Here is a 26236-nt window from a genome sequence, read left to right on the forward strand (position 1 = left end):
CCATTTTTTTATGTTGCCTTGTTACATATGTGTTGCACAATTTATCAGCACAAATGCAACACACACACACACACACACACACACACACACACACACACATATATATATATATATATAATTTGTTTGTTTTCGTAGATTTTCATGGGTGTAGGTATGCTGGTTTTGTTGTATTCGGGTCTTTTCCCGTGTAAGGTTGAGATTGTCTACTTAAGCCCCCGCTTGAAGATGGCAGGTGAGATCCTGCCGAAACGTTGCAAAGACAATCTCAACCTTACACGGGAAAAGACCCGAATACAACAAAACCAGCATATATATATATATATATATATATATATATATATATATATATATATATATATATACATACACATACATACATACACACACACACATACACACACACACACATATCAACTGTTTCTATTATATGTTTACAAGTTCCAAAAATTATTGAAAGCAAAGTCAAATATTGCTGAAAGACATAATCTATGTGTGCCAAGAACTGCCAGATATTTATAAAATTGCTCTAAATCTCACTGAATGCATCCGTGTATTATTCAGATTTAACTGAATTAATTATCCATTTTACTTTAAGGATATAAATATTAACTATTCCCCTTGCAGGAAATAAGCCATTTCATTTACCATCTCTTCTATTTTAACAAATAATTCATTTTGCTTTCACTTTCCAGCATAGGAGATCAGTAAAAGATTCATCTGAGAGCAGTGACGTGCAGTCAGGTGAGGCAAGTGAGGCACAGCCTAACCTCTCATCATCAGGGCAGCGAGTCATTCGATGGGAAACTTGCCTTTTGGGAGGAATGACCCAGCTTGGCTCCCGCTTTCGATCTGCCGCCCAACGACCGAACGGAGAAGCGAAGAGGCAGGAGAGACAAAGCAGGAGCCAAGCCGAGTCATTCCTTCCAAGAGGCAAGTTTCCTATCGAATGACTCGCTGCCCTAGACTCGAGGGGGGGAAGGAGAGGCTTCCTCCACTCCGTCCGCTCCCCATCTGCACTGCCCTCGCCCGACAAGCATGCCCCGGATTCCGCGCAGCTCTGGCAGGCGGTGCCGTGGCCGAATCCAAAGGCGGAGGGCGGCAGGTCGCAACTGAGCATGCCTGATTGTGGAATTCTGGGAGTTGAAGTCCACAAGTCTAAAACAATTGCTGCCTCACTAGCTATACACCTCACTGCACGTCACTGTCTGAGAGTAGAGTGACACTACCATGAATAAGAATGAATATTAAAAGCAAGATTTAACAATAAACTTCAAACTATCTGTTGCAATGAAAACTGTTTTATAGAGAAAACATAAAGGACCACATAGATTAAGTAAATTTGAAGTTTTGCAAAAAATGTATTTTTCTCTATTAATTCCCTCTGAAATTTAAGATTGCATTGCTGTAACCTTAGAAAATCATTTTAGTTACTAAAAGAATATATTTGAATATTAATTTTGATATTCCTTCTCAAGTTACTTCCAACTCAGTAAGTTTTCAATCAATATTTTGTATTCCAAAGAAAAATTGCAGTGTTTGCACTTATTATAATTGGAACAAAAAAAAAATTGGGGGGAGGGGAGTTAACTCTTGAATGAAACATCTTATTCTGGATGAATAATGTGGCTGCTTTGATGGCTACTTTACCTCAGTATTGATGTACAATCCATATTTATAATGTAAAAATGAAAAAAAATAGAGCCATGTATTTCTAAAATGTCTAAATACAAAGGATTAAAAGAAATAAACAATCTAAAAGTCACTTGTGAATCCATATGGTATGAATCTTTAGATTTTCTTCAGTTTAGTACATTTCTATTTAGTACATTTCACTCTCTATTACAAACAAATCTTTCTATTGCATTATCACTGTATAATTCTTATCATATTTTTGTTGTTAGAAACTTCACTACTAATAATGTTTTTTTTTAAAAAATGTAACAAAGAAATGTGAGTGAAATGCTAATCAAGGTTAAAAAAAAAGGAAATATGATTTGACTCACAGTCAGGACAAAACGTTCCATCCAAACATTTTGCCATGGTTGTGATTTAATGGAACAAAATGTTAGGGATGTAACCCTAGTCTTGGCTTGGCAATGTATATAAGCCATGATTGTAACAAATGTATCTGTTACTTTAAATGTTAGAGAGAGGTAATTGGATGCTAATTGCTTTAAGCAGCCATATAAGGAGGAAGGAACTATTACGGTCCCCCCCCCCCCCATAACTACTGATTCTCCTGATTGTTCCTGACTGTTCCTGACTGTTACTGTATGAGCTTTGTATTGGAGAGAAGACCGTGTATTGGATGGTGGCTAGTCTGTAACTAAGTTACCTGTCTACATGGTGAACTGTGAGTTGAGCAACTGTAACTTCAACGAGTTGTAAATAGACTGTATATACTTCCAGATGCTGATAGTCTGTTTGGAGACTATTTATCCTATTTTTGTTACGCAAGTAAAGCTATTCTTTGTTTTTCCTTTGGTGGCTGTGAGTGACTGTTCAACGGCTTATTCGTTCCTACGTTCCGCTGCTGAACTCTAGTCTCCTAACGGGGATAGATTTAACACAAAACTCAAAATAGTTCAAACGTTGCACAAGAAACCAAGCTTGACACGTGTTTTTGCTATATGTGTTTTGGAGATCAGGTTTGTTAAAGTGCTGACTAACAGTGGGATCAATTTTTTTTGCTACCGGTTCTGTAGTGGCTTGGTGGGCGTGGCAGGGGAAGGATACTGTAAAATCTCCATTTCCTCCCAATCAGCTGGGACTCGGGAGGCAGAGAATAGATGGGGGCGGAGCCAGTCAGAGGTGGTATTTACTGGTTCTCCGAACTACTCAAAATTTCCGCTATCAGTTCTACAGAACTGGTCAGAACCTGCTGAATGCCACCTTTGGTACTGACCTAGAAATCAAGAGACTGTGAGTTCTAGTCACACCTTAGGCATGAAAGCTGACTGGGTAGCTTTGGGCCAATCACTCCCTCTTGGCTAACCTCACCTAACAGAATTCTATTGTGGGGAAAATAGAAAGAGGAAGGAGTATTATGTATATTCTCTGCCTCGAATGGCTTATATAATAATAAAGGTAGGTTGCAAATCAAATCAATCAATCAATAAAAACCAGAATAGTAATTTTTCAATGAACCCAGAATATTAAAATAGGAGTAGGATTAATTAATGTATACTTCGGAAGCTGGAAGCTCAGTTATTTGCTGAGCCCAACGGCCATAGAAATGCTTAAAGCCAATAGCCAGCTAGAAGCTGATAATGAAACTTTCTCCTGCTAACCAAAGGCTAAAATACTGTGAGATGCTTAAGCTCCTACAGCAGTTCAGGATGGCAGCAACTGGTACTTAGCTGAAAATACAGAAATGCTATCAGCAACAAAATCAGTCAGACCTAAAGTGGCTAAAGGGTTAGCTAATAAATGGCTATAAATTTTGCTGAAATTTTCTTCACTAACCACAGAAAAGGGAGCAGCCAAAGATGACTTTGTAAAAGACAAAAACTTAATGTATGGACATAATGACTGTAAGTAAGAATTCTTGAAATTAAGATATGTAGCATTTATATAGCCACATAGGTAAAAACAGTGATAGTTATAGTGGTATGGGTTAGAAATAAGAATCATAAATGTTAGGTTCCATGAATGGAACAGACCTCTTAGAGTACACTTATTGCAAGACATAGCTGGTATGATCGTGAAACATTTTGCATATCTTCACTTAACTAGCCACAATTCCTTAAAGTCTGGGTTATGTCTTGCCTACTATGTGTATAATCAGCTTCTGATAATAAACTAAAAGCATTTATTGTGTCCACAATTCTTTTATCAAAACTAGTAACAAGCTATTAATAAAGCACGCTACAAACATAACTTTTAAAATTACAACTTTATATTCATTAATTTCGAACTGCATTTTAGCTTTTTGTTCAATAATGTATGTAGGCAGCAAAGTAAATTATGGCCTCTAGATTCCAAAAAATGTTTGTTGGTTTAATAACTCTCATTGCCCAAGAGTATTATACCTTGAAAAGAGTATTCTCTTGTTATCAAGTGAATGAATCAATAAAGAAATACATATGTTATTATAAATCAATTATAATTGATTTAAAAATATTTTGATAAATGTATGTCAGTTCTATTTAAGCAGGTTTCCTCTGTGAAATGATTCATGTCTATTTCAAATGTATGTATTTAAATACATTTTTGGACAACATGTCTGTAAATGTTATTAGACTTTCAAAGGGATCCATGCAGAGATGGTATTCAGTTGGTTTGGATCCGTTCGCCTGAACTGGTAGTGGAAATCACGGGTACCCGTACCCATCCACCCCGGCTGTAAACAGTACTATTTAGGCACGTTTTCAAGCCAAAGCACATGCACAGAAAGCAGAGTGCATGCCTGGACACATACGCTCACATTTGCCAACTGGTAGGGGAAGTAAGCAAATGCCACCCCTGGATCCATGATACAAGAATATTAAGAAGTCCTGGTTAAGAGACACAAATCTCAACATTCAAAAATAGTCCATTTCCAGTCCATGGTTCCAGGTCACCCAACAGCAACATAAAGACAGATTGTCATGAAGTAAAACTGAACATTGGTTATGTTACAAGGAGTCAGTTGCAAAAGCCATCTCATTTATCTAGCCCTGATTACTAGCTTGATTAATTGGCTAAGTCATGCTGTTTCCCTTCAGGTAGAAAGCATTATTTCCTTTGTTCTTCTCTTACTTTGCAATATATAGATTGCTGGACTTGGAAGCTTGTCGAGCTCAGCTGACTAGGGACAGCTTTTCAAAACATCAGAATGAAACAATTAGGAAAAAGAAGGCTATATACCCTTCCACCATTTTCTTCTATATCCCAAAGGTGTTTTTCCAAAAGGCAACTGGACTTTCTTGGGTTCCCCCCTTCCCACCTCCCCTTGAAAACATTTCATTTATCATCATAGAAGCTTCTTTGCCTACGAAGAAGCTTCTTAGATGAGAAGCAAAAGGTTTTGCAGGGGGGGAAAAACCACGAAAGTCTAGCTGCCTTTTGGAAAGCACCTGTGAGACAACCATGATTGGATGGTTGAGAATCTCCATAGATATTTTCTTCTACGTTGTTGTTGTTGTTAGTTGCAAAGTCATGTCCGACCCATTGAGACCCCATGGACCACGTTCCTCCAGGCTTTCCTGTCCTCTACCATCCTCTGGAGTCCATTTAAGCTCACGCCTATTGCTTCAGTGACTCCATCCAGCCACCTCATTCTCTGTCATCCCCTTCTTCTTTTGCCCTCAATCTTTCCCAGCATTAGACTCTTCTCCAGTGAGTCCTTCCTTCTCATTAGGTGGCCAAAGTATTTGAGTTTTATCTTCAGGATCTGGCCTTCTAAAGAGCAGTCAGGGTTGATATCCTCTAGGGCTGATTGCTTTGATCGCCTTGCAGCCCAAGGGACTTGCAGGAGTCTTCTCCAGCATCATAGTTCAATCATGGTGAATCACAGTTCACCCGTCTTGGGGGCCCCTACATGGCATAGTGCAATAGCTTCATTGAGCCCCTTTCCCACGACAAGGCAGTAATCCATGAAGGGGTTTATTATATACTTTCTCTAAAATTAAAATCAGAGGCTAGGAATTAAGGCCACAGAAGCGAGTAGCAACTCAGAAAACAAAGCCAGGCCTGTTAAGCAGGCTCTGCTTCTCATAAAGCACTTGCACAGGTCCAACATTTAGTGAATAATGATAATATGATACACCTTTCATAAGCACACGTTTTGGACTCAATGGATAACAATCATTCTGATTTTGCATTATGCTAAAATATGTAACCTGTTTACCGTTTGACTAAAGGAGTAGTAGAGCAGTAGAATACCTTGAAGCATTGAAAGATTTTGACGTGAGAATGGGAAAGGCATTGTTGACATACTTCACTCCAACAACAAGGCTATAAAATACTCTGCAAATGTTTGAATGGAAAATCTATCACTTTTGCGATCACTAATAAACGTGCACTAGAAAATGTTGTTAGCCAAGAAAGTTTGACTACTGTTTAGTTCTTTAATGTAAGGATTATTTTCTGTACCTCTAAATTGAACTAAAAACTTTAATTCAAAAAGAACAATGCAACAAAAAAGGAAATTTAAAACAATAATAATAAAAAAAAATATGAATTATTTGTGAATTGTGCATGGATAGGCATGTTTGTTAATTGTTTGTTTGTTTCTATTTGTCCAATTTTTTAACTTTGGACTCTTTATCATAAGATATTGCAAGGACCCTACAGTTCAATCCTGGGCTGCAACTATTCTCTTCTATCAAAGGTCATTAGTGGCAGGGATTTTTTTCCCTATGCCTGTGCTTAAGACAAACTGAAACAATAGAAACAATGTTTCTATGCATACACACACACAAAAAAATACAAACATATATATACATACACATATGGTAGCATCCATGAATGTTTCTTAAGTAACTCAGAATACAGTAATAACATGGCCACCAAATAGTCACTTAGAGCTCTCCTGTCTAGCTGCGTTGTCAGGAAAAACATTCACAACCCTTTTTTTCAGAGTAGCTGGATCATTCTCTCTCTTAATATTTACCCAGTTTGTATAAACTGCAGCTGCAGTAAGAAATAGCAAGGGATTTTTACTAATTAATAAATGATAAGTTTGTTTTGTAAGGGCGTTAACTGCTGAAATTTCCCTAAGTAATTTTGGAAACTCTTCCAAAGCAGGGGTGTCAAAACTCAATTTCATTGAGGGCCGCATCAGGATTGTGTTTGACCTGGGGGGTGGGGGGTGGGGGGGGCTGCGGCATGGCTGTGTGTGTGTGTGGTCAGCTCAACATCATTCATGTTGGGGTGCCTGTAGTGGCCTGAACACTCTCCCAGTGACAACAGGCTCCCTAAGTTCTGTTTTTGGCTGCAACACCCTCCTGCAACCCTCTGCCAGTGAAAATAGTAGAGGGTTGCAGGAGGTTGTCACAGCCAAAAATGGAGCTTGGGAGCCCATTTTTGCTGGCAGAGGCACTGTGGGCCGGTCCTTCGCTGTTTCCAGGAAGACCCTGTGGGCTAAATCTAAGCACCTCACAGGCCAAATCCGGCCCCCGAGCCTTGAGTTTGACACCCCTGCCCTAAAGCATAATGTTTACCGAGTGGGAGAGGGAAAGAGTGGTTCAGGATGGAAAGGCTCTCTAAGGTTCATGTGGGCCCAGGGTGTTAGCTGAAACTTCACCGACCTAGAGAAGCTGTATATTGTGCAAAACATGGCAGTGCAGGTAGTTTCATGTGTTTTTAGATTAGCACATTACACCTCTGCTTTGTGGCCAGTTTGCATTCAGATTCAATTAAAGGTCCTGGGAATTAGCAATAATTTGGTAAATGGCATTGGGCTGGGTTGTTTGTGGGACATTCTATCCCTTGTTACGTATATCTGTTCAAACAGGTACAGCGGAAGAAGCAGGGAATGGGTCATGCCCTAATCCCACTGGCCTGGAAGGCTCTGAAGATATGACTTTGATACATGCGTGGGGATCTGTTAGAGGTATGGAACTTGCAAAATGATAGCATTATTTGTAATACACGGATTATGCTGTCCTGCATTTTACACGTCATGGTTTTAGTTATTTAATTTGTTTGAAAGATTTGTTTTCCTTTTGTTGTGCATCACTTTTTGTTTTAACTGAGCCAGTTAAACAGTTCAACAGAGCCATGTATTTGAGATGGGCAGCTGCATAAGTTGAATAAACAAACAAACAAATAAATATGTGTCTAATAACTTGTACCATCAAAAACTGAATGTAAATTACATTCTCTTGAGGTATAAGGGCATTTATATTTGCTCTTCACTTCCAGGCCTTGTTTTAAATAGACATCAGCCTTGTTGTCCAATTTAAGAAAAACCTCAAAACCTAAAATTTTAAGATCAGAGCCTCTTACTCTTTCCATTGTAAGAAATCTCTCCTTTTCAATATTTGGAACATCAACATTTCTACAAGTTTTTATTTTTATTCTACATTTACATTTTATTTTATTTTCTAGAAGTTTTTATTTTCATTTTACATAAGGAAAGTTCTTTTGCTCTTGGATTATATTCTTCCTTGTGAAAATTACAAATACAAGTGCTTTCATTACTTTTCAGATATACTGTGCATTGCAACTGTTGAAAATTATTTTTGCTTACCTCCAAGTGCAATTATATTCAGAGGAGTTTTTGTCACCACTGTCATGCTGGAAAAAAAGAGAAACATCGCAAGTGTACAGTGGAAGAAACTACTTTTAATCGTGTGCGATTTGAATTAAGTCTTCAGGTGAATTATTGAAACAACCTAAATATCGATCACAGCACCGAAAGGCACAAGTTCTCCCTGGTTGATACGAACTGCCGAATGATTGCAAAGCAGACAATTTGCCTGCTTCCTTTCTCAATATCCATGGATGCTTTTTTCAAGTAACTAGGCTGACTGAAACCTTCTTCAAAAAAAATGCTCATTCTTCTGAAAGAATGTGATTTCCATTTCTTTTCTGAACTTATTCTGCTGGAACAGCTGAGCCTCTTGGGCTGAGCTGGGAAAAATGCCCATTGCAGTTATCTGTAAAACCTCTCCCAGGGCTCCTTGTAGCTCTTTTAAACATTATTAAAGGATGGCTCTATCAGGAACTCCATTATTAATTGAAGTGCCCGGCCTTCTCCCAGGCTATTATTGTGCTAAACCTCATGTCACGCTTATTTATTTAGTTGATCCTGTTCTGTTGTCCTGTGTATTGACAAATGCTCATGGAGAAAAGAGAATGATCCAGCCAGAATTTGTGGGATGGGATCCTACTTTCTGTTCATATAATATAACAAGATGTGGAGCTCCCTTCTCTGTTCCTGCCTTAAACACCCCTTTAAGTGAGATGTTTAGGCTGAAAAGATTCATGAATCTCAACCGAGACTTACCCTGTCACATGTGGTAGAAAGGGAAGGGAAGGGAAATCTATGTTTAAAAACAGAAGTGCAATCGGCAAAATAAGATTGAAAGCTTGCCTTCAGAGGCCCAAATTCCTTGTAATTCATCTATTGGAACGAGAATATTGCAACCCAACCACCACAGACCAAAGAAAATGGGCCATGCACCTTTCTCCTCTGCTCATTGCTGGTCTTATAAGAGACGACTTTGGCCTGCAGGTTTCCAAGGATCCCCTACGGTCTTATTTTTCCCAAGAAGTAAAGAAAAAAAAATAGTGATTTATACATCACAGAGAACAACTATTATCAGGGATGTCAAACTTGATTTCATTGAGAGCTGCATAAGGTTTGTATTTGACCTTAGTGGACCAGGGGGAGCACGGGCGGGATGGGTGGCCCAGGCCAGCTCAATGTCACTTGAGGCTCCATTTTCAGCCACAATGGCCTCCTGCAACCCTCCCAGGGAAGCCGTGTACAGCCTCCCCAAGCTCTGTTTCCGCCGGCAGAGGGCTGCAGGCTGCTGTGGCCAAAAACAGAGCCTGGGAGGGCTGTGTGTGGGCCTCCAGCTCCATTTTCGCTGGCAAATGCACCATGGGCTGTTCCTTTGCTGTTTCCAAGGCAGCCGACGGCCCCCAGCCCTTGGGCCTTGTCCAGAGACAGATGACAAAGTCATTATAGAGCACAGATGTCAAACTCGCTGTGTCACATTACTGTCATATGATGTTTTCTCCCTTCGTGGAAGTGGTGGGCATGTGATGCATCCGGCCGTGGGCCACCAGTTTGACACCCCTGATATAGAGCCTCCACCCAGCTACTAATAATCACATGCTAATTTAATTAGCTAATTCCCTTAGTGTCCTATTTGCTATTTGACAAGCAAAATGTCAGGTTACATCTTATCAATTAGCATGTGATTATTAGTTATATTGTGGTACTTGAAAATGGTTGCTATCCCTTAAAGTGAGTGTTTACAGAGTATCCTATGGACATTGGACAATTTTAGCAATATAATTTATAGCTATCTATATTTGAGAATACATGGAATGATTTGTTTCTTAATAAATGTATAGATAAAATGACATATGTTTCACAATCCCATATCTGAATGCAATAATGAGTTTTAATTATTGAGAGTTTTAGAAATCTCACGTAGGCTAATCAAATATTTCTTATTTTTTTTCTTTAGATAATTTATAGTTATCACAGTGGTAGAAATGTTATAATGAAGCATTTTAACAGCCATTCTAAGTCAGCATGTATTGGCAAAGACAAAACAAAGCAAAAAATCACTAGGTTTATTATGGATGTTCTGTACTTTTTGAAATAATGGGTATTTTCCTAAAAATAAAGACAGATTTTGTGACTGTGTTTCCCCGAAATTACGACAGGGTCTTATATTTTTTTTGACCCACAAAATATCTCCTTGGGCTTATTAAAGGGGAGGGCTTATTGTTTTTGGGTTGCTGGGTGGCTGCGCCCTTGCAACCAGGCTCCCGAAGAGCCAGGCACAGATTCAGGGTTGAATGGCTGTATTGCGCTATCACAGCAGCAACACAGCAGCCATGAGGTAAACATGCTCGCGAGCAGCCAACTGGCAACCCCCCTTTCCAGTGGGCACAGTGCCACTGACTGACCTAGTGGTACCCGGAAGGCACCAAACAATGCGAGCGCCTGTTGGCCTCCCTCTGCCTCCCGCGGCTGGGCATCTTCGGAATGCCCCTAGGTGAGTGAATGGGGCTCTGCATGGCTGGAGAGGGGGATTGCACGAGCGGCTTTTCTGGTCCCTGCTCATGTGACTCGCAGGCTCATGATGCCCTTGGCTAACTCTACAGTGCCTGCAGAGCCAGGGCATCTCCGCTGGTAGAGCCACCCACAGCTTGGGGTTTTTATACGGCTTTCAAAGCACGGAGGAGAGATTCTGCTCTGGAAGTACGCTCTATGGTAGCGTACAACCATAGAGCATACTCCCAGAGTGTGCAAAGCCGGAAAAAAAAACCCAAGTGGCGGGCGGCGCAAGCAGCGGAGATGCCCTGGCTCTGCAGGTACTGTAGTATTAGCCAAGAGCATCGTGAACCTGTGAGTCGTGCGAGCGGGGAGCAGAAAAGCTGCTCGCACAACCCCCCTCTCCAGCCACACAGAGCCCCATTCACTCACCTAGGGGCATTCCGAAGGGGCCGAGCCGCAGGAGGTGGAGGGTGGTGAACAGGCGCTCGCGTTGCTTGGTGCCTTCTGGGTACTGCTTGGTCGGTCAGTGGCACTGTGCCCGGCTGGAAAGGGGGGTTGCCGGGTGGCTGCTCGCGAGCGTGGTCACCTCATGGCTGCTGTGTTGCTACTGCAACAGTGCAACACAGCCATTCCACCCTGAGGCTGTGCCCGGCTCTTCAGGAGTCCGCTCACAAGAGAGCAGCTGCCCGGCAACCCCCCCCTCTTCAGCTGGGCACAGCGCCATTGACCGACCTAGCAGTACATCAAAACCACCAAGCAATGCGATCGCCTTTGCCCCCCCACCTCCTTCCCACGACTTGGCGCCTTGGGGATACCGCGAGGTCGGCGAGTGGTGCTCTGCCTGGCCGGAGGGGGGGATTGTCCAGGGGATTTATCTTCGGGGGGGGGGTAATGTTTTTGCCCACCCAAAATATGTGGCAAGGCTTTAGTTTCAGGACAGGTCCTATTTTCGGGGAAACATGAATACTTCATAATCTTAGATTAATAAGGTTAAAAAGAAGCATGAACTGAAAATAAGCATGTACATGTATGTAGGTATAATAAATGGAAAACAAAAAGAATGTGTATCCCCAAGATAAGCTAATCTTGATCTTTGCCAAACTGCAAGTTTCCCTCATGTTATGCAATTTCCTTTATGCAAGTTTCCTTTAATGCAACTGATCACTTTCACCTAAAGTCTGGTTTATGTCCTTTCTCCAAAAAAAAAAAAAAAAAAAAAAAGCAAATAAAACCCCCACGTCATTATGAAATTTGTGTCAACATTGTCAAAGCGGGCCAAAGGTTTAGAAATGTACCAAGACTTCTTCCTGTCAAAACTGCTTGAAAATTTTCGCATCAAAAACGTTTCCTCTTCTTTCACACACTGATCACTGCCTTTAACGGTTCTTCTAGTTGTGCTTCCTGTCTCCCGTCCCTTGCTTCCATACTGGCATGATATTGTTATTATCGTATCAAAATGTCCAACAATCTCTTGGCTGATCTGGATATCCAAAATGAAAAGGCAAAGGATCTAACACTAGAAAAGAAGTTGAATGCCTTATGTAAACATTATTATTGTGGGAATACCATAATTTGCACATAAAGTTAAAACAGCGAAGAACCTTGAACCCTAGGATGGGCTTTTAACGCCGATGTATCTACATCCACTGAGTTTAATGACTGAGTTCCATTCCAACTACCAAGTTGTTAAGTGAAATGATTGCTATGTGAAAACATGGGAGGGAAAGGGAGAGGGGGACGGGGAGGAGAGGAAATTGCTTCCTTCTCATTCAGATAAAGTCATTTTTATAGCTATGCCAGTATTACTCTGTTCTGAATAGTATGTATTGTTGTCAGACTGGGTCAGTTTTGAAGCAAAGTACAACTGCAGACTGCCTCTACACAAGAAATGCAAGCTGAGGATGACATCATTTGATCAAGCCTTAAGCCTGCCGGGAGCTAGTAGCTCGCAAAAGCATCCTGAATGAAGATTTTAGTTCAGAAAATAAATAATATTGCAAGCCTGCATTTGTTTTTGCACATCCTGTGTCTATAAGGGCAAAAACGGAGCGGTGGAGGTGCTTTCAAATTATTTGTGTGACAACAATGTCTTTTAATAGCATCCAAGATGAGAACTATAGACGGCATTCCTTGACCTCTTTAAAACAGCATTCTAAATGGTGCAGAGTTTCCTTCTTGGGGCAGGGGTTGGACTAGATGACCTACAAGATCCCTTCCAACCCAGTTTGTTTTGTTGTTCTAAATTCCTGTTAAGTTAAAATTAATTTCCTCCGTATTTTTCTTCCGATAAGCAAAAGGAGACAGAGCTTCTTTGGTACCTAATCCTATTGTCAGTAAGATGTGGGATAAAAACTCAGATGTCTGTAACACTAACTCACTGATTCATGTTTTCCATTTACAAATATATGTGGCATAATTGATATCTATGTCCTCTACTTTCCATTAATTTTAAATACAGCATTGTTTAAATTTAATTGAGAGCCCAAATGAAATGTACATTTAAATGTTCCTTTTTTATTCAATTAGATTTTCGCAACAAATACAGATAAAAAGCGTTCAATGACAATAATATTTTTTAATTTAGGAGATCATGAGGTAAATATCTTCGTAATTCACAGTATATACCAATGATGGCTAACCTTTTGGCCATCGCATGCCAAAAGTGAGGGGAGTGCGGGGGGCATGTGCATGCATGCCCACAGCAATACTTCTATGCACCTGCCCCCCACGCATGCGTGCGCAACCCCCTGCTTTTGGCATGCGATGGCAGAGTGGACCCGTTTTTTACCCTCCCCAAGCTCCAGACTCTTTCTAGGAGCCTGGGGAAGGTGAAAAAGGCCTTCTCCCCTCCCAGGAGGCCCTCCAGAGACCGAAAACAGCCTGTTTTCCGACTCCTGGTCAAACTGAAAGGTTTGTTTTTCGCTCTCCCCAGGCTCCAGAGGCTTTCGAGGAGCCTGGGGAAGGTGAAAACGGCCTACCCGCCCCCCTGGAGGCCCTCCGAAGGCCAGAAACGACCTGTTTTTGGACTTCCGGTTTGCACATTGGGCCATTTTTCACCCTTCGGAGAGCGAAAAATGGCCAACGCCATTTTGTCTGTTCAGGAACAGACTTCTGGGTTGCCTGTTGGGCCGTTTTTCTCCCTCCAGAGGCTTCAGGGAAGCCTCCCGAAGCCTCCAGAGGGTGAAAAACGGCCAAAAATCAAAGCTAAAATCAGTTGGCCAGTGCGGGCATCCACGCTGGAGCTGACAGGGCAACGCCTCGCGTGCTCAGAAATGGCTCTGCGTGCCACCTGTGGCACTCATGCCATAAGTTCGCCATCACGGGCATATACCTATTGACTGAATTTATTATTCATTCCTCCATGTTAAAGTAAGTTTCTTTTATATAAAAAAAATGTAGCTTATGTTTTGTGATATCAAATGTTGGTTTGCTCAACAAACTTATGATTAAAAATCATGGATTCTTGCAATGTAAGACTTTGGTTAAATTAGCTGGATTAAAAAAAAAGCTTAAGAGCTTTGTTTACTGATGATTAATGAAAATAGGCTCTTTGCCAATAACTATAACATTAAGTAATAAATAAGAACTATAAGTGTCCTTTTGACCATGCAAGAATATTCTGTTAAGAGTTAAAATGTGGTGATTGAGCCAGTCTCCCAATAGAAAAAGGTTTCATACACTACCCAATTGTGACGGATCTGGGAATCATGCCAAAATTATTTAATCACCCTCTGAATGAACAGATCTTCAAAGACAATTCTTCATATATTGTAACATAGCATTGACGTTCATCACAAAAAAATGTTTTAAAATTAACCATGATCAATCTTGCAAATATGCAAGTTATGGTTTAATGGGCTGTTAATGGAAATGAGGTATGGCTATAATTTATCAGTTTCATCAATATATTCTTCTAGAATATCAATGTTTTGTAGTCCACTTCAATGGTCTACTTACTTAACAGGCCAAAATTTGGATGAACATAGCTCCCATGTATACTCTGGCTTTGTCCCAGCTGCAATGAAACCAGTAATTAGCAAACCAGTAATTAACAAACCAGTAATTATCAATTAGCTGTTTGTTCCAAATCAACAATGCAGTTACCAGCTTTGGAAGAAATCCTGATCTTAAAATAACTCAATTCTGTGATTTTAAGATCCTGCTTTGTTTGAAGCTTCCAATCATGATTTGTTATGTAAAAAAAAAAAAATAGGAAACTATGGTTAATAAAAGAATCTCATTTAGGATAAATTGACATGGGAATTGAAGGATAAAGATGAATCAGAATATTATAAGATGTGGGACAAATTTTATCGATGGTTGGAACAAAAAAGGAAAGACCCAAAATAAGCAATGACTAAGATTTATAGACTGGAGATTAGAATTATGTATGAAACTATAACAGTGAAAATGTAGAAGATAAAAACAAAGCAACATGGTTGGAAATACGATATTTTTATATTTGTAAATACTGAATAGACCAAATGCAAATAAGCATGGTGGTTATAATGTATAACTTTATATCTAGTATGTATGGCAGCGATTTTGCCAGGATGGTTACACTGTGTCCAATGTTATAATTTGTGTTCAATAATTATATATATATATATATATATGTATGTATGTATGTATGTATGTATGTATGTATGTATGTATGTATGTATGTATGTATGTATATATATATATATATATATATATATATATATATATATATATATATATATATATATATATATATATATATATATAAAATCTATCTATCTATCTATCTATCTATCTATCTATCTATCTATCTATCTATCTATCTATCTATCTATATCATTTAACTCATGAAAGAAGAAGTGAACAGTTTGAAGCTGTGAAATATAATACTGTGCAAGGTGGGCCATTTTCTAGAGTCCAAGGTGATCGTTAGCAGAGTTTGCTACCATTGGACCAGAAAATAGACTGTTTTCATTTTAGCTGCTATCTTCACTTAGGCCAGAGGTGTCAAATTCAAGGCCCGTGGGCCAGGTGGGTCACATTCAGGCCACGCCCACCCCAGTTCCACAAAGGGAAAAAAAGGTCACATGATGTGAAACGTCACGTGACGACGTGATGCTGCGAGTTTGACACCTGTGCCTTACGCTGTATAATGTCCCATGATGGAGATATCTGCTTTTAAATATTAATTACATAGAAAAATATTTACTGATTTTAACAAAAAAGTAAAGAATCAATACCGGGTTTTCACTAAAAATTAAAATAGACTTTCTACATAAATGTTTTAATTAATAACGAAGTTCAAATTTAATTACCTTGGATCCTTTGTTTTTGTGGATGTAATGTTAGCTGACTTTAGCTCTTCCAGATCTAGTTATCTTGTTATAAACTGATATAAAGTTGTCCTTAATTTTGAGTAGAAAAACCTTCTCTCTCACACAGACTCAGCCTCCCCTTATATCTATATTCAAATTACTCAATTTGAATATCATAATTTGCAGCATTGTACAGTTTAATCATATTTTAAATTACATGTTAATAGTTTTTCTCCTGTCTGCAATGATTTATGAGATGTTTTGAAATACATTTTCTTTTCTATTTGTCAAGATTCAGTTTTCATTAGATTCTGTTTGCAATGAAGCTGGATATCCATCCTAGTTTTACATTTATTCTACTGTTTCCACCTGCATACAACCCTATGTCAGCAGATTACTAACATGCAACTAAGCTTGGCTAAATAAATTCTCTCAGTAGGCTCAGGAATTGCAAATTAGAATAACTCTATAAAAAAAAAATAGAAGTTGTCTTTTAAACATTCCTTTATAAGAGGCCCACAACGGCCGAATCAATTATTGCTTTCACTGGTCCTCTATACCCAAACTTTAATAATGGTAAAGAAATTAAACATCATGGGCTGTTTTCCAGATTTCCTTAAAAGAGATGATAATTCATGAACTGTTTTCTAAAAATACCTTGATAACTATGGTTTGGGGACAATAGGGTTATCATACCTTGAGTTGTAGAAATCCAACCCAGAAAACCACTAGAGCAGGGGTGGGGAACTGTGGCTCTTTTGCGACTTGTGGACTTCAACTCCCAGAATTCCAGAACCAACATAGCTGCCTCAGGAATTCTGGGAGTTGAAGTCCACAAGTCGCAAAAGAGCCACAGTTCCCCACCCCTGCACTAGAGGCAAATAATTTGAGTCATCTTAACTTTTTGTTGCCATCACGTGTTTGTCTAGATTGTGGGCAGTCTAACAAAGTGGGGTGGGGAAGACCTTTGAATTAATGGTGAATTTTCACCTTCAACACTCTCATAAAAGCAGAAGTTTTTATGTTGAATTTTACATTAACCTTACTGTAATGATCTATCCAAATCCTAAATTATAGTCAATCTTTACCACAGAATGTGAAACAAGATCATCATCATCATCCATACTTTATTTGGGACTAGCTGATAACCCGGTGTAGCGTGGGTATGTACAGGTGAAACTCAAAAAATTAGAATATCGTGCAAAAGTTCATTTATTTCAGTAATGCAACTTAAAAGGTGAAACTAATATATGAGATAAGACTCATTACATGCAAAGCAAGATAATTCAAGCTGTGATTTGTCATAATTGTGATGATTATGGCTTATAGCTCATGAAAACCCCAAATCCACCATCTCAGAAAATTAGAATATTACATGCAATCAATAAAACAAGGATTGTACATAAAACAATATCGGACCTCTGAAAAGTATAAGCATGCATATGTACTCAGTACTTGGTTTGGGCCTCTTTTGCAGCAATTACTGCCTCAATGCAGCGTGGCATGGAAGCTATCAGCCTGAGGCACTGCTGAGATATTGGAATACTAGGATGCTTCAACTCTTCTGCATTGTTCGGTCTCATGTTTATCATCTTTCTCTTGGCAATGCCCCATAGATTCTTTATGGGGTTCAGGTCAGGCGAGTTTGCTGGCCAATCAAGCACACCAATCCCACGGTCATTGAACCAGGTTTTGGTGCTTTTGGCAGTGTGGGCAGCTGGAAAATGAAGTCAGCATCCCCATAAAGCTCGTCTGCAGAAGGAAGCATGAAGTGCTCCAAAATCTCCTGGTAGACAGCTGCGTTGACCCTGGTCTTAATGAAGCACAGTGCTCCAAAGTCCTGTTGCTCAGTGGTCCAAAGTCCTCTTTTCTGATGAGAGCAACTTTTGCATCTCATTTGGAAACCAAGGATCCAGAGTATGGAGGAAAAATGGAGAGGCCAATCAAGCACAGTAATCCCACAGTCATTGAACCAGGTTTTGGTGCTTTTGGCAAAAGTTTTGCTTTTTGCAGGCAACTTCTGCTGACTGCCAGCTGCCTGTAATTTGGCAGTCAGAATCTCCCCAGGCTCAAGGATGACTCAGCCTTCCATCTTTCCAAGGTCAGTAAAATGAGGACCCAGATTGTTGGAGGCAATAGGCTGACTCTGTAAACTGCTTAGAGAGGGCTGTAAAAGCACCGTGAAGTGGCATATAAGTCTAGGTGCTTTTGCTATGGCTATTGTCCTTTCCTTGGGAAAAAAGGTGAATATACAGCTTAGGACTTGATCTCAATTGTTTTGTCCCGCAAACAGATTCTAAGCAGGAATGTCTTCTTATTCATCTTATTGGGGCCTCCTCTGTTTTAATCAGTGAGTTCCACCACATCCTGGTGCATCAGTTATTAGCCTACTTAGATGGGAAATTTTCAGAGCAATAAATTATCCCTTCATGGAGCTGCTCTTGAAGACTACCATCAACTTCAATCAGTTCAGAATGCAGAAGTCCGGTTATTGTACAGCAGTCATCACTGCGATCATATTACACATGTCCTTGAAGCCCTCCACTGGCCTCAATTATTTCCTAACACAATTTAAGTGTCTGGTTGTTATTTTTACAACCCCTGTATAGTTCGGCACTGAAATATGTGAATTGCCTTCTGCTGCTGGAATTGACCTTTCTGATTTATTTGTCCCAGGAGAAACTATTGGCAATTCTTCATTTCTGTGAGATAGATACCATGGAGGCAAGTCTAGCAACAATGAACAGGAGAAAAAAAATTAATCAGTTAAGATGTATTGTACATACATCTTAATTAAAATCATGTATGTATGTATGTATGTATGTATGTATGTATGTATGTATGTTGGTCTTGTTGTATTCAGGTCTTCTCCCGTGTAAGATTGAGATTGTCTTGGCAATGTTTCAGCGAGGTCTCACTCGCCATCTTCAGGCTGGTGTTTTTGGCTTAAAGCATGGTCGGAGCTGCCGTCCCTCTACAAACCTTGGTGGGTGGGTGTGTAGTGCTGGCCCCATTTTAGCAAGTGGATTGATTGGATGTGTGGCTGTATCATGATTGGTAGATTGGTGCTGATTGGTGCTGGCTGTGCGTCTGTTGCTGTTTTGTGTTGTAACGGCCTAGGTGGTAACGGCCTGGGTGTTGTTTTGTGTTGTAACAAGCCCCACCCACTACCCAGGCCATTACAACACAAAACAACAATGGACACACAGCCAGCACCAATCAGCACCAATCTACCAATCATGATACAGCCACACACCACTTGCTGAAACAGGGCCAGCACTCTACACACCCCCACCAAGGTTTGTAGAGGGACGGCAAAGACTTTCTTTCTCAAAAACAGTGTCTTGGCTTCTTCATAGGGTCAGACATTCAGCACTGCTCCTCCGAGAACAAGACATAGTCTTGTACACTTTACTTATATCAGCTTCACAGTAACAGTGTATGCATTTTAATGTCATCCTGTTCACTTTCTATATCTTCACAAGTAATACAAATTAAATCTCCAATGTAAGAAAGGCCCTTGACATTTACTACTGAAGCAATCCTTTGATGAGGTGGGAGGGGGGGGGAAGCCACAGCACATCACATCTCCTGCAGTCAAAATGAACTGCTATGACCCTCTTTTCAAAGAGCGTCAAATGTGTCTTCACACTTTTACTGTGGATCAATACCCTGAGGCTACAATTGCTACTTTGCATGTTAAAACACATCAGCCATTGGCAGACACAAATAAAATGATGTAGCAACAACTAAGAAGGGACATCGCCATCCGAGAAATGTGCTGGTGCATTCTAAAATCCAATGTTATATTAGATCGCGAAGAACTCTCTTTCACACATGTGAAAGTTACACCAGTGATATTCCTCTGGGTTACAAAAAAACTCTCTATTCACTAAGCACACGAGTTAATCTTGGGTAAATCACTAAACTCAGTCAAATCTACATCATAGAGCAGGGATCTCAAACTGGCGGCCCACGGACTGGATGCGTCACATGCAGGCCACGCCCACCCTAGCTACGTGAATGGGGAAAATTTTGCAAAACATCATCTGATGGCAACATGATTGTGAGTTTCACACACGTGTCATAGAGCTATTATAAATATAAAGTAAAATATGTCCAGATTTCCTAAATTTAACTTCTCCAGAGAACGGAGGTACTTCATTATAATGTGTTTTTCAGATTTGATTCACTCTTTTTCTGAAATCTAAAAAGTAAGTAATGAGATTTGTTTTGACTTAATATCCTGCTCCTAACCTCTTATTTTTTTTTAGTTGCGAACTTAAATAATAGAATTATAAGGGTAGAAGGAAAACCTGCAGGATATTATCTTAAGGACAAACTCCCTGGGCTGTGGCTGTGTACCGAGTTGTGACTCATTCAGAACTAGGCCACATAAGTGGTGGGTAACTGACATGTGCAGCTCCAATCACGCAAATGGTGGGTGCATGAACGAGTGTATTAAGCTCTATTTGTACAAACAGGAGTGCGCGTGCTGCTGCTTTTGTAAATGCAGCTGCACATGTAAGCGCATGCACCTACCATTCTCACAGGTGCATGCGCTATGCACCCCCCCCACACACACACACATTGCTGGTCTGCAAAGTCAGAAAGGTTGGTGAACGATTCTTGTCAAACATCCTGCCCATGGAAGGGGATCTTATATCACCCTGGAAAAAAGGTTGTCCAATCCTTCCTAAAGGCTCTATGCCTAGAATCAAAATCCTTTCTTGAAAACCCTGTGATAAAGAACCCACAACTCTGGGAGATACCGTATTTTTCGGAGTATAAGACACACTTTTTCCCCTCAAAAAAGAGGCTGAAAATCTGGGTGCATCTTATACACTGAATACAGCATTTTTTGCCTCCTGAAACCCCACCCCTTTACCACATTGGCCGTGCATATACTTATGGAGGCTTTCAGAGAGCTCCTGGGGGCTGGGGAGGGCAAAAATGAGCAAAAAACGGGTCTTTTTTTGCTCAATTTTTTGGGGACTTGCAGAGTGCAGGATTTTTTTTTTTAAATTTGCCTCTTCAAAACCTTGATGTGTCTTATACTCCGGTATGTCTTATACTACAAAAAATACGGCAAGCTGTCAGGAAGTTTCTCCTTGGTCCCAGGCTTGATCTTTAATGATCTTCCACCCATTACTTCTTATCCTGCCCTCAGGGGCTTTGGAAAATAAGTCAACCCCCATCTCATGTACGGTAAGACAACTATCATGTTACTCCTAATTTTTAACTTTGTTAGGCTAGACACACCTATTGCTCCCTCCCACACCTGACAGCAGCCACTTATCTACCTGCTGGTCTTGGACTTCCAAATTGCTGCCGCTGACTTTCTACCTGCAAGTGACTCACAAGCAAAGTAGTAAGGAAAAAAAATCTCTGAAATGATTACCAAATGGGTCCTGGTTAATATAAATTGTGCAATTTCCCCCTTTTTCTACCAAATTGTACAATCTATTAAATATGAGTATTCTATTCTTGTCAGCTCTTAAGACTTTCTTCTTTCCTTGACTGCATTGCTCAGATTGAAGTTTTGTTTTGACAAATCCAGATCTAACAATGTTAAGAAGAAATTTTTTAAAAAAATCTAAACTCCTAGAATGAGTACTGAAGGGGAAAAAATCAATTATATTGCCATTTGTCAATATTACTAAATCTATTTTATGTCTCTCTGTCAGTGGTGGGATTCAAATAATTTAACAACTGGTTCTCTGCCCTAATGACCAGCTGGGTAGGTGTGTCTTGGTGGTCATGTGACTGGATGGGCATGGCCAACTCAACGTCATTCATGTCGATGGACGCTTCTCCTTAGCTATTACAATGTAATAAGGGTTAACCAGAGAGGCAATTTCTGTAAGCAGGGCAATAAAGATTAGGCTAGAAACAACACTAGAATGTTTCCTTCTCACCTTCCTTACGGAATTAGCCCAGTAAAGTGGAAAAAACAAATGAGATTTCTTCCAACAACCGGTTCTCCTAATTACTTAGAAAGTTAACAACCGGTTCTCCCGAATAGGTGCAAACTGACAGAATCCCATCACTGCTCTCTGTGTGTTTGGATATGGGCATGCATATGAGGGAAGATCTTTTAAATTAATTAGAGAGGCAATACTTTCTATTCTTCCAATAATAGTATAAGGACAAAGTCAGGTAGCTCAGAGGAAATCAAAAATAAGGACAGATCACAGGAAAAACAACTGATCAAACAAAATGTGGAAGAAGAAAGTGTTTTTTGCCAAGACAAACTTTTTGCGGAAAAACATTTGCTAAAAACTGCTTTACAAGAACATTGCCACAATATTCAGTTATGTTATTCATTTCTGCAGTAGTAATGAGAAGAGTGGTAGAATAAAGTTATAGACTTAGATTGAAAGTAAATTCCACCCATCTGAGTAATATGTTACATCTTTTCATATCTTCATATCTCTTGTGTATGAAAATAATTTAGGAAGAAGTCCTTTGGATCTCATACAAGCCCAGTAATTCTGTATTCTATAGTAACACATTTTTTTAAAACTTCCACATGAGCTTGAAAAAAAAGACATCGGGGCTTTTAAGAGTCACATTAATTTAGTAAGTGGATTTTCCAAAACAACATATATTTTTCAAGCTGGTGCAGAAGCATAAAGAAATGGGCTGGTTTAATGAATAGCAGAAAGATGAGGTATTTCTTAATCATTTTCAAAGTGTGAGCATCCCTAACATGTATAGGACTACAGTGTAAATAAATAAGCAATTGCAGCACATTCCAGAAATCAAGTGCTATAGGGAGAAGAACATAAAATACCCCATCCCTGCCAAAAAGATTCAGCCGAGAGTTAAGATCTCTAAAGAGTCTTCAAATATCTTATAAGTAGTCTGCATTGGGGTGGAAATGTCAGGGATAAAATATGAACATCGATCTTCTTCCCTAAAAAATTTTTCAGAAAATACTTGTCAGCACAAAATAAGTGAAAAGCTGGCATTATGGTCTTTTTAAAAAGCTAAAAGCTCAGCAAGTGGCTTTTCAAGAACTACGTATATATATGATACGAAACAGACGACCAATCTACAAACATCAACTCCATCTACCAATCAGGATGCAACTACAAAGCCAATCAACCCAATTACAGCAACAAAGCCAGCACTCCACACATCCCCCACCTGATTTATAAATTTATAGATTTATAGAAAGACGACAGCTCCGACCACGCCTTACTTGCACAAGCATGAAGCCGAAAACACCAGCCTGAAGATGGCGAGTGGGACCTCGCCGAAATGTTGTATTATATATATATTATTTATCAGTACAAATACAACATACATACATACATACATACATACATACATACATACATACATACATACATACATATATGCTGGTTTTGTTGTATTCGGGTCTTTTCCCGTGTAAGGTTGAGATTGTCTTTGCAACGTTTCGGCAGGATCACACCTGCCATCTTCAAGCTGTGGGCTTAAACAACAAAACCAGCATATATATATATATATATATTTGTTTTCGTAGATTTTCACGGGTGTAGGTATGCTGGTTTTGTTGTATTCGGGTCTTTTCCCGTGTAAGGTTGAGATTGTCTTTGCAACGTTTCGGCAGGATCTCACCTGCCATCTTCAAGCGTGGGCTCACATTTTGAGCCCACGTTTTGAGCCCACGCTTGAAGATGGCAGGTGAGATCCTGCCGAAACGTTGCAAAGACAAGCTCAACCTTACACGGGAAAAGACCCGAATACAACAAAACCAGCATATATATATATATATATATATATATATATATATATATATATATATATATATATATATATATATATATATATATATATATATATATATATATATATATATATATATATATATATATATATATATATATATATATATATATATATATATATATATATATATATATATATATAATCACCAACAAATATAGATAGAGACAATCTTGTTTTTTAATGCAGATTATAGGTAGTCCTTGATTTACAATCATTTGTTTTGTGGCCATTCAAAATTACAACCGCTCTAAAAAAATTACTTATCACCAGTCCTTGCATTTATGATTGCCACACCGTCTCCATCAGTCATTAAAATTTGGGCACTTGCAACTGATATGTAGTTATGATAGTTGTAGCATTCTGGGGTCCTGTGATCACCTTTTGTGACTTTCCTGGTTGGCTTCCAACAAGCACAGTCAATGGGGAAATCTGAGTTTAACAACAGTGTGATTCACTTTACAACTGCAATGATTAGCACAAGAACACGGCAAAAAAAAAAAAAGCTCATAAAATGAGACATGATTCACATAACCACGGTGGCGCAGTGGTTAGAATATAGTACTGCAGGCTACTTCTGCTGATCACCAGCTGTCAGCTTTTTGGCAGTTCAAATCTCACCAGGCTGAAGGTTGACTCAGCCTTCCATCCTTCTGAGATGGGTAAAATGAGGACCCAGATTGTTGGAGGCAATAGGTTGACTCTGTAAACCATTAAGAGAGAGCTGCAAAGCACTGTGAAGCAGTATATAAGTCTAAGTGCTATTGCTATTGCTACAACTGCCTGCCTTAGCAATGGAAATTCTAGTCCCAACAGCAACAATATTATGAAGTCCATTGGGCTGAAAGAAAATGACTGATCCAAGCAACTTCCATGCCTAAAGCAGGATTAGAATTCAGTCTTCTTTAGATCAAAGCAGTTCTTATACTTAGTCTGATCTTGAAAAAACAAGATAATCAGGATTGGTTACTACTTGGGTAGAAGGTCATAAGAAAATCCCAGGACTATGGTCTTGATTTGAATTCCCTCCCCATTACTGGCCACTAAAAACAACTTTGTATAGACAGAACTCCTGGTATCGTTTCCAAAGACTCAGTTACCAGGAGTTAAATACAACTTAAAATGATTGTCTGGGTGACCTCAAGAAAGCATCAAGATTGCAATGGCCGATCCTAATCTCTATCTCACAATAGTTAAATAGTCAGAGTGTGCACAGTGTGACTATTATTTTGAGACAACCCAGGAGCAACATACAGGACACAGAGGTTTTGTCTTTCAAACAGTGGTTTAACTAATGTATATATGTATGTATGTATGCATGCATGCATGCATCATCTCGGTTTACAACTTTACAGCAGCTGGTCAACTATTAAATCGTCATTACCTTAACATTAATCAATTAATTCATGTTCTATGCCTGTTTATCTCAAACAAATCTAGGGAATAAACAATCATAAAATCAATTAAAACCACGTACAAGCACAATATAAATAATCAATATATGTAGCAGCCAAGAAAAAAAACATTAACCATATATGTTAATAAAATAAGAGAATGAGGCCCTTTTACATATTCGATAGCCAGGCACATAGCTAGATTTACAAGGCCTTCCCAAAGGCCAACTAGGCCATCCTAAACTCTAGAGAGAAGGTTTATAGGGGGCAGGCACTATGGCCTCCTAGTCTCCACCAGTGAGCATTCCTTGGCTGGATTGTACCCTCACTGCTGAACTGCATTGGACATGAAAAAACAACTGGGAGAATATGGTTGCATAAGTGAGCCAGCCTTGCACAGTATATGATCTATCTTTTTATCTGTCAATTGTTTTCCTTAATAAAACATATGTCTCATATATCCCACAGCCAAGGGTATGGAGAAGGAAGGAAGGAAGGAAGGAAGGAAGGAAGGAAGGAAGGAAGGAAGGAAGGAAGGAAGGAAAATTGTTTTGAGAGATAACTGTGATGATTCACCGCCTTCCAAACTTAAAAGAATGATACAGCAGGATTACAGCATATGATACAAAAAAGAAACTTGCAATTTAAACTTCATTTTGGCCAAAGGCTGCCATAAAACAATACAAAAAGTTTGTAAAAAATCACATTATAAAGAAATTCACAAAACCAATCATACTGTAGCCCTACTGATTCTCCAAAATAACAAGCCAGAGCTGTAAAACTATACAATAGACAAACTCATCCAGTAGATTGCTTATGTAACAAGCAATCTACTAAATCTGATAAAACAAATAAAATCAAGATCAAAATAAAATTGCTCTACATAAAATATGCTAAACCATGGTAAAACAATAAAATATCGATTCATTAAAAAGTGAGACTAAAATGTCTGGCAAATATTATGTAGAAAAGAAGCAACTCTTCCAGTAAGTAAGAAAGGAAAGAAAAAGGAAAAGCCAGTTTATGAGAAAAAGAACCATCTTCCTGATCTTAAATGTCACCGCAAAAAAGGAGACGGCACGGACAAAGAATGTCTGCAA

The 26236-nt window shown here is 39.3% G+C and overlaps 1 protein-coding gene across 3 annotated transcripts in view; it reads right to left on the minus strand.

Moving 5' to 3' along the window:
* TAFA5 (TAFA chemokine like family member 5) overlaps positions 1-26236 on the minus strand; it is a 330481-nt gene that overhangs the window by 12651 nt on the left and 291594 nt on the right. For 2 of the 3 annotated variants that reach the window (XM_081958790.1, XM_081958791.1), the window contains exon 4: positions 8177-8223. The exons of the other annotated variant lie outside the window; for it this stretch is intronic. In XM_081958790.1, coding sequence (XP_081814916.1) covers positions 8177-8223 — 47 coding nt within the window. The remainder of the gene's footprint in view (positions 1-8176; positions 8224-26236) is intronic. 3 annotated transcript variants of the gene reach the window in all.

The sequence above is a fragment of the Natrix helvetica genome (assembly GCF_964273705.1).
Source record: "Natrix helvetica genome assembly, chromosome: 6".
NCBI classification, from domain to species: Eukaryota; Metazoa; Chordata; class Lepidosauria; order Squamata; family Natricidae; genus Natrix; species Natrix helvetica.